The 10,113-nt window shown below is 42.5% G+C and overlaps 1 protein-coding gene across 1 annotated transcript; it reads left to right on the top strand.

Moving 5' to 3' along the window:
* The first annotated feature begins 6,142 nt into the window (after nt 1-6,142).
* On the top strand, nt 6,143-6,960 carry SMCO4 (single-pass membrane protein with coiled-coil domains 4). Its single transcript, XM_010286034.1, has one exon. The coding sequence runs from the start codon at nt 6,223-6,225 to the stop codon at nt 6,400-6,402; it is 180 nt and encodes a 59-aa protein (XP_010284336.1). The 5' UTR covers nt 6,143-6,222; the 3' UTR covers nt 6,403-6,960.
* Nucleotides 6,961-10,113: the final 3,153 nt, after the last annotated feature.

Here is a 10,113-nt window from a genome sequence, read left to right as displayed (position 1 = left end):
TCATTTTACATTTAGCGTTTAAAATGGAGTGTAATAATTGTGCTTGAATGTGATGGAAGCAGTGCTGGACAATCACTACTGCAGTTGCATGAAAACTATTACAATCAAGCTTTTTTTTTTTTAAAAAAAAGCCCCCTCTTCAGAGCCAGGTTTGTAAGGCATTAGGTGCCTAATGCATCTGACACCAACACAGGAGCAGATTTAGCTTCTGTCTTGGCATTGGAGTTGGGTGTGAACTGGTCTAAGTGCTCGTGCAGATCTTACCCAGGTAGCAGCCATCTGAAGGGATGAAGGCGTTCTTCATAAAAGGTGTGAGGGATTGTTATTTTTCTCTCTTACACCTGCCAAAGCTGAAACACACAGAAAAAAAACAGTGACAGAGATGGACCTGTGTGGATGGAAGGGCTGCGTGGAGAACCGAGGTCTCTGGAGGCCCCGACTAGAGCTCTGTGCACAAGTATTCCTGTTTGTAAATCTGTCCCAAGGTCGCACTGAAATGCTTTTTAAAATTCCCATTTAGCTGTGTTTCTAAGCTGGCTATATCACCTTAGAAAATGGTGACCTTACTGATGCTACTCTGGCAATGGCCAGAAATTTGAGCTGCAGGAAAGAAAATTCCCTGTTCAAAACATGGTATTTCACCTTGAGGTAAAATCTGTTATGGAGTAATGACCCAAAAAAAAAAAAAATCTCTGTTCCATGGGGTAGCCTAAAGCAAGACTTGTCCTTTATTAAGTAGTACCCAGGGTTTGTGTAACAGTATTACGTGCAGTTCAATCGTTTATTAAAAAAAAAACCAAACCAAAAACATTTGCACGGTTTCAAAGGTAGGAAATGACGTGTTGCTTAGACTCCACTTCAATTAAGGTTAGAAGCGAGAACAAGTATTACTTGAGCCAACTTGTTGGTCCTGGACTCCCCACGCTGCCTGGGGCAGGTTTCCTTCTGCTCTGTCAGGAGCTGCCGTCTCCTTGCGGTGGCCACCTGCTCGGCCGTGGTGAAGTTCAAGTTGCACGAGGTAAGGGAGGATGAAAGCATCATGTGTCGGAGACCCTGCACAGCCGCTCCGGGCTGCCCCGGGCCGCTGCGTCCCTTCTGCTGGGAGCACGGGAGCAGAGCGCTCCATGCCTGTGGCCTGGGGCTTCGGCAGCACTGTGAGGAACAATCCTCCTTCACTGGTGGGAAGAAGGATGGTCTTCATCATGAGGCTGGGGAGTGCTCCTGTTTCGGCGACCGCTCAGCGCTGAGCACTGGTTACCCAGTAACCAGCCCCTTGGGTCACCGCCGCCTCCTCTTTCCATCCTTTCCATCGCTTGGATCCGACTCTTCTGAAGTAATCAGGCCAGCAGCAAAAATAAATAACAAGCTGATTAGCTTGTTGGTTTTAGTTCTTTTTGACTCTGATGCTGGTGTGTCCCAGTGATTGGAACTGCTGGTTTGGGGGCCTTGTAACACTAAAATAATCTGAAGAGTATTGTCTGTTTAGGTATCTTGTGTCCTTTTCCCTACTGCTGGCAGGCGATTGGAATACAGTGTGTCCTGATTGTCTGCTGGTTCGTTGTTTGGTTTTATTTTTAATGTCTCAGTAACATCCATGGGCCTGGGGGAAAACTTAAATGATAAAAATTAATTCTTGTCAGATTGATTGTTTGAATTTCAAGATGTTTTTCTGTTCCAGAAATGTTACAGTGTGAGTAGCAGGATCATGAGGCCAGGTTAATCCAAATTGGCTTGCAAGCACTTGTAACTTTGGATTTGGAGAAAAATCATTCAGCTTAACATGGCTAATATGGTCATGCTGTAAGATTGGTGATAATAAGTTCTGCAGACAACTAGGCGTGCAATTACACTAAGTACAGGTAACGAAAATCTTTTGTGCATGTGTTGCATGTAGAAGATGATGCAGAATTGCATCACTTGGCAAGTGCTGGTGTAGCCGCAGTCAGGGCTGCCGTTCCTGGCTCGCAGGAATAGCCATGTGTGGTGTGAGGAGCTTTTAATTGCAGATTACTAATGGTCAGGGTTAATTTTACAAAAAAAGACTGCGGATTGCCATAAATTCTGGTTGGGAGATTGTTGATATGTTTTGAAGGCTACCAGACCTCACATGTTTTATTACAGCCTTCTGGTAGAAAATTACCTCTGCTTAACTGTAGTTGACTTGCTTTAAGGTGCTGGCAAATGCTTCAGCACTGGTGTGAGTGAACTCAGCAAATCCGCTGATCTGTGCTCCTAGGTTTTGAGACTGCAAAAGAGTTCAGAGTAACTTAACCCAGAAGGGCTCATTCTTCATGCTATGAAAAGCACTTTTATATATAAAAAGCAATTTGGATGATGGGCAAGGAGGAATGTAATTGCTCTAGACATCAAGCCAGGGTGCTAAAATCGTGAATTTTTATTATGTTGAAGAACAACGTCCTCACGTTTGTCTTCAGTAGCTTGAACTTTTTAATGGTTTGTTCTGCTTGAAACCTTAGCTTTTCAGTGTCAAGTTGGAGCACTGCTGTGTCAGAGGGAAGAGGTAGTCTCTGTGAAATGGATGTTTCAAACAACTATACCAAGCCAACGTTCCTTTTCTTGATTTGGCAATCAAGATGGATTCTTTCTAGCCAGCAGGTTCCTGCTTTTGAGGGTAACTTTGCTATAGTGAACTTTAAAGGAAAAAAAAAAATCTCATTACCCCATGCCATTTTATTATCAAATTTTAAATTGTGAAATGCATAAAAAAGGAAGGTGAAGTTACAGGCTCTGTTGGCTAGTGCCATACTGTTGTGGATTATGAATATTCCACTGTTAACCCCTTCTATGCTATTCCTAGAAATGTCCCAGCTGAGGGAGTTGCCGACTCTCCAGTAAAAGCAGTAGTTGAACTGCTTGGTGATCATTTGCAGCCTTGGCAGATGCTTGGGCCAGGTTGAGCAGTTAATAGAAACGGGAAGCCGCCGTAGGAGGATGCGTACAGCCTGAGGCAGCGAGCCCTCTCCCTTTGTGGGAGACTAGGAATGGAGAGGAGGCTCTCCGTTTCCATTTGAGGAGAAAAGGTGGGTTTCCAGTTCTGCAGTGTGAGGTTAGCTGATCCAGCTAAAGTTGGAGTTCCCACACGACTGGAGTACCTGTGGGACATCACTTTCTCATTTCCCTTCTGATAGCGATTTGCTCTGAGATGTTTTCAATGGGGACTGCTAACTAGGCTGTTAATTACACCCATCCCAATGCTGCATTCTTTCCTTCCTCTCTTTGCTTGAGTGCAGCCTTCCCAGCGCACAAGCAGGGTGATTACTGGCTGAAGGAGGACGTAGCTCAGTAATGTGAGATAATTTGTTCTTGTACGCCCCAGGGAACGAGACCCTGACGTTGTAATCCCGGCCCTGGCACTGCCTTGCTGTACTTCATGTATCTGTTTCTTCTTTTCCGTAAACGTCAGTAGTCACCTTCCGGTGAAGTCCATGGGTGGCTGGTAAGAGGCTCGGCGGTGGCCCTCTTACTCCGCCTGCGCAACAGGAGCCGTAGCATTTTGTCTTGCGCAACTGAGCACTGGATTTTAAGTGCTGTTTCATACCAACACGAACCTAGCAGCATGTACAACATCCTGGACCTTTCCTGTGGGGGAGTGTTGTCTCTTGCAGCAACTGTCTAATACTGGCAGTCGCGTCTGGGCTCCTAGTGGAGCCTGGTGGCAACTTGGAGAGAGTCACTGCTTCCATTTTATGGTTCGATCACGATGAACCCTAAGGCTCATTTCTGTGAAAACTGCGGCCCAGTTTCTGTGCAAGTCCATCTCTGACGGTAACCAAGCCAAGTAACCCAATCTGCTGGAAATGTGTTTGGAGATTGATGCCAGATTCCCAAACTGGAGAGCATCAGCTTGCAATTCAAGTGGTGCTGACATTTGCGGGAAGGCTTTCTGTTCTACGCCGTCAGATGTTAGCTAGTGTATGTAATTAACTTGGTATAATTCTGCTTCAGAATGAAATATTCATTCAAAAGAGACTTAGAAAAACATCCTGATGTTTTTAATGTCTGGGCAGCAAGCGATGCGGCGTAGAGCAAGGCATACATTCGTTATTAGAGAGGCTGGTTTCATGGCAACTCCTGTTTGTTTCTGTGGTATACACAAAGTCCCAAAGGCTTTTACTGTCGATCACTTCTTGGGTCTCGTGAGTAATCTGGATGGAAAACCCACTGACATACATTAACAGGGGAGACAGAAAACAGTATGAAGATACTATAGCCTGAAATGCTTTGGTTGTCTAATTATCCCAAAGGGCAAATGTAAAACTTTATTTTGCGTAGTAGTTTTTCTAAAGTTTGTAATAAAGCTTGTGACCAGAGAAGGAGAATGAAATAGAAATGGAAGAGGTAAACCAGAGACTTCTTTTGCCCCAGAGGAAATTAAAGAGTTAGAGAAGTGATAAACAACAAAACCAAACCAGAAATCCATACCTTGCAGAAGGTGGAATACTGAAGACTCTGCCCTGAATCAGTAGGAGAATTGAAGATTTGCTGAGAAGAAACAGTTATGAAAGCTTAGAAATGAAGCAGTCCCATTTGATTAAAAGACTGGAACGGGGTGTGGTGTGTAGTTGCTCCCTCCAATTTGTGACTACAAACTCCTTTGTAGTCACACGTAACCTATAGGTGAGGATTCGTGGTTTGTACATGAGTGTTTTAGTTCGGTTTTGCGTCTGTGGTCAGGCTGACAAATCAGGATAAGTGCTAACACCGACAGAAAGCATTGCGATTCCAGTGAGAACCTCTTCTTTTTTTTAAAAAGTCATCGTAAGACAACTTGTAACATTGACCAGAGATGACACATCAAGAGGAAATCGTGTCTGTGTGAACTGAGCGAGCTTTGCAGCTTTGCTTGTTGACACACACTCCTGTTATACAGCAGCACGCTAAAATAATCTTTATATTTTGATATAAAGAAGAGGGAAATAAGAGGCAGTTACATTAACCCATTAATTTCTTCATCTATTCTGAGTATGTAAGGGAGTGGTGGAAAAACATCAGTTCATAGCTGACTTTCAATTCAACTCAATATTGGACACCAGTAATTGTTACCCTCCAAATTTGTATTGAGATACATCTGGCCTGTATCCAGCTATTGTGCCGCTGCAGAAATGGGGGACGTGGCAAAGAGGAATATGGCCAAACAGTTGGCGTCCTCCCTCCCCTGGCGCAGTCTGTAGGCACCTTAGGAGCAAAAAACCCCGTAAGGTATGGGAATACTAAGCACCTACTAATTCTCCATAGTTCAGAGAGGCTTTCATATCGTGCTGTGTTTTTTATAATCTCACTTCATAGATACTTCTGCTTTTAAAAATTGGTCTAGTAGATGCTTCAGAGCAACTACTAGAGTGAATGACTGCTTGTCTACAGTGGTGATTTATAAGCAGGCTCGTTATCGTTTGGCATCTTTTTCTTATAAAAATGACAGCGGTAGTAAGAGTGACAGCCCTGAGTCATGTTACGATTTAGACTTGCTTCTATGGCAGCAGACCCAGAAGGGCAACTTAAGCAGCTCTTTCCCCACATTTCTTCCTGTTAGAATACCCAACGTTCCAATGAACACTGGTGTGGATGATAAACACGTAATGCTTTTCCATGTAGTGGGGTGCATGCTTGCCTGTCCTCGTTCCGCAGGTTTGCGGGGAGCCACAGACCTTCCGTTGGGAGCCTGCTGCTGTTAGAAGGGGCAGCTGGTGCTCTGCGTTGATGCAAGACTAATTTGGATTATTTTCATTAAGTCTTTAGCCATGTTCTCGTTTGCCTCAGAGGAGAAAATGTATGATGCTGGGCTTTGTTTCTGGCTTAACAGAGTGTGAGTTCAGTGCTCTTGGACAAATACGCGCACTGTGATGAACTGTGGTGGTTCTTTATGGGGAAAGTGTTGTTGATGAGCTGAGCAAGCGCACTGCGATTCTGTTTCCTTGAAAGAAGCTTGCATATGTATTGGTACCAGTTGGATAAAAGACTTACCAAGTGGAGCTGCAGGTAGTTTTAGTAACTAGAATATGTGTAGATCTTGCTCAAAAGAATTGTTTCTTTCCTTCTCTTGTAGTTCTCACACAGCCAGCCGCTTGAAGAAGGAATTCTTCAACCCTTCAAACTTGAAAACCCTTTAATTCTTCAACTTCTTTCAAAAAACCTTGGACTATTTTCTGCTGCTCAACTCACTTCGCTCCCCGGTATCGGTGAACAAAAGATCCTAAGAGGAGGATGAGGCAGCTAAGAGGGAAACCCAAAAAAGAGACCTCCAAAGATAAAAAGGAGAGAAAACAGGCAATGCAAGAGGCCCGGCAACAAATCACCACCGTCGTGCTTCCCACGCTGGCTGTTGTAGTACTGCTGATTGTTGTATTTGTTTATGTAGCGACTCGTCCAAACACAACTGAATGATGCAGCTTTTCAGACTTTCTAGCTTTGGGTTATTAAGAATTTTATCAAGAGCCAAAAGGAACTCTCTGCCACTCTTTTAATACTTTACAAAAGAACTTGCCGGTATTTTCAGTCTTTCTCTTGGTTAGGGTCCCACAGCTTCTCTTTAGGAATGTAACATAAAACGTATTAGTGACCGTGCCAGTACGTTTTATGCTCCAGTTCATGTGCCTTTCAGACTTTTAAAGTGGTGTTTTTCTTAAATTTGTTTGAAGCTCTATATTGTAAAAGGAAATAGTGTTCTGCTATAAATTTGTAAAAAATCTGCTTTCAGCTTTTATCACTGTTCTGGGTAACATTGCTCCCATGAGCTCTTGTATGTCTATTTCAGAACTTCCAAAGAAGTACATTTCTTCTTTGTACTTAATGTCACATGAAGTGCTTTGATTCAGAAAGGATATATTTATTTTTTGAATAAAAGAGAGACGTCTTACTTGCAATCTTCAAATTATTTTGCAAAAAATGTGACTTATTGTGAAAGCCTACATTATGTAATATTTTTTTCATTAAACACTATATAGTTCACTTGAAAGTAATTTTTTTTTGCTGCGAGATGCCAACATGCAAAGTGAGTACTTCAGGATCCGCTGGAAGGAATCTTACCGAAGTTGGAAAGGGAGATTCTATCAGTTTATGGTGAAGTAGCTAATGACAAACTACATAAACACATAGTTGTTTATCTGAATGTTAAATATTTAAATCTGTATGAAGTGACAATAAAAAAGTGATTTTAGATATAGCCCTTGATTTTTTTTTTTTTAAATTTTTTTTAAAGGAAGGAAAAGTAACATTACTGTAACTTAGGTCTCTGATCTGTTTGCTCAAGTGAGCTGCTCTCCTGTGACATCCCCCTCACCCCCTCACTTCAAGGAAGCTGTGAGCACAGCTTAGGCAGTTCTATTCTAGCAAATCAAGCTATAAATTCTGATCAAAATGCTTCAGTAATCCTGTATTCTTCTTCATCCCTTTCTCATCCAAATATTTTAAGGCACTTGGTAAGCATTAACCTTCAGAAGACTTTGGGGAGAGAATTTGAGAACTCTTGACTGCTGCTTAAATACAGGCCAAGCGAGGAAGCATGTGATGCTACAGTGCACTGAAGCGTGGCAGGAAATATTTCTGAAAGTCAAAGTGCTGAAAGTCAAAGACCCCTCGAATCCTTACTGCACGTGCTGCCTTTCGTCACGGGGACAGTCCCAGTGAAGTCAACAGGACTGTTCGTACCCGTGCCTTGCTCCCTGCATTGACCTCGTGTATTCTTCCGCTGCAGAACGCTGCCACCAGCCAAAGTTGTGCTGCAAAAAAAATAATGTAGGCAAGCAAATGCAATTCCCTGCAGGAGACTTTGCCCTCAGGCATGTCTTCCCAAAGTGGGGTGAGTCTATGGCCAGTTGCAAACTAACCCAGTTCAGAATGAGATGGATACCCCATGGTGCTGGGATGGCCACAGCTAGTGAAGCTTGCTGTGCCACCGCTGTTGGTAGTTCCTGGAATTTAACTGGCCCTGCAGACTAAGGTGATATTGAAATATAAAATTTGCTAAAAACTAAAAGGAAGAGTTTGGATGAACTGTTGGGTTGGCTTTTTCCCCCTGCCAACTTGCAGCATAGTTGGGATATATGCACAACAAACTACACAAAGATGGTCATCGTGGTACGCCCAGAAGAGCGTTAACCTACCAAGTGGCAGCAGGAAGGCTGCTGTGGAACCCCCGTGCTCACCAAGCCGTGCACCGAGGCTGAAAATTGTCTGTGCCTTGGTACTGAGAACTGCTTCCTTCAACTGGAGAGCTCTGAAACGATGCATCTGTAGAAGTAATTGCTTAGTCTGTGTTATCTCCCAGCTGTTTCTGTCCTCCCAGGCACCAAATCCTTTTTGTCCTATTTTTATTGTATCCTCAGTCAGGGGTGGCCACGATGGAGCTCTCATAGTTTGCCCTTTCTTGAAAGGAGATGTTCAGCTTAAATCAAATTTGTGCCTGAGGAAGCGAAAAAAACTGTGTAGTTTAAGTATGTGTGTTCTGCAGGGTACTTGGTGTCTTGGGCATCTAGAAAAGCAGCAAACTTTACGCTAACGTCTTCCATAGATTCCTCTTCCTCATCTTCATCTTCCATAGATTCTTAACTGAGGGTTTCCTATCCCTGCTTGTTGTGTGACACTTTCTGATGGCTCTGACAAAGTCCCCGTGACTTTCCCATCTCTGAGGAGCAGATTTATTTCAGTCCGTTCCACCTGCAGAACTTTTTTATCAGCCCGAGCAATAACTTTAGAATTTGGAAAGCCTTCCCCGGAACTCTTCAGTGTCATTACATGAGGTTTTTCTCTCTTAATTTTCTGCAAGAATTGGGTCTGTGACATATAAGAGCAATTAACTGGCTGGTAACAGCTAAATAGGTAAAAGGTCAGTCGGGTTAGATAATATTTAAGATTACTTCTTTAATGAGATGTTTAATTTCTGCTGCTTTTTCTTGTGCCCTCCCGTTGTCCCTTCTCATCTGCAAATTCTTCAGGTTATAATAATCACCTTTTTGGAGTCAAATGTTTATTAATATGAACCTAATAAGAGACACGGTGTATTTAAATTCCCTGAAATGTGCAATTTTGCTGAGTGCTAATTGAAAGTAGTGTTACATATTCTGAATTGTTCCTTATGCAGAAGCTAGAATTGATTTCACAGTTTGAATCTTAAAAAAAAATAAATTCTCTAGTAAACAATGAAGTTGGATTCTGACCTTTTCTACCAAATTCACTAGTATCAGATGTGAGAATGTGCATTTGGAGAAATGGTATGAAGCCTCTGTAGACAGAAAGTGTCAAAAATCACTGGGAAATAATCAGAAAGTGAATTAATGGCAGTTGCCCAAATGTCAACTCCTGTGAACGTCTCAGCCGAAGGTGTAACTGTGTCTCTGTTTTTTTAACCATATGTATTACTCCAAGTGACAGTTGCCTTCAAAAATGTTTTAGAAATAGGGTTTCAAACCTTTTCCCAGCATACAGTAGCTTGTGGGCAAAATTGAATGATTTATTACAAGCATTTTATCAGAAAACTCATGCTGAGATACTTCAGCAGTGTCTTATGATATAGTTTCCAAGAGTGCTCATTAGCAGGTGAAGTCATTAAAAACTTGCCATTGCCTTCTGATCAGTTATAGAAACAATTTCTAAAAAACTTATTTTCAAAGCATAAATCAAATCTGAAATACTTAAAGATCAAGGTTTGAATGGAGTTTTATAAAAGTCTTCGAAATGCTAAGAAAATAAAGGCATCATGTCAAGTGTTCTCGCAATGGGTAAATGCCCCTCTGTGTTACACGTGGCCCCAGCTCCCCAGAACCACGTGAGAGCAGCCAGTGACACTGCTCATGGTCTGATGGAAGAACTACACATATTTTCAGAACTCGGAGAAAGTGGCTTTTGGTCTTTTGTTTCAATCCATCGACAAGAAAATGTTTTCTTCTTCACATCCTGATGTTCAGGAAACAGCACATTTAAATCATGCAGCAGGGAAAAGCACTGTCCTTTTTTCAGACTTATGCTCAGTGCCCGAATGGTACCTGTACAGGTTTGAACACTCCTGAGCTCTGGAAGATGTGAACTAGAGCCTGCACTTTGATTCTCTGTTTTGGACCTGAGTCACAGAGATGTTTCTTACCAGGAGAAGTTTCTTAC

This window comes from Phaethon lepturus, unplaced genomic scaffold (genome assembly GCF_000687285.1).
Source record: "Phaethon lepturus isolate BGI_N335 unplaced genomic scaffold, ASM68728v1 scaffold21054, whole genome shotgun sequence".
Taxonomy (NCBI): domain Eukaryota; kingdom Metazoa; phylum Chordata; class Aves; order Phaethontiformes; family Phaethontidae; genus Phaethon; species Phaethon lepturus.
The sequence above is the reverse complement of the archived record's forward strand: the minus strand, read 5'-3'. Positions and strand labels throughout refer to the sequence as shown.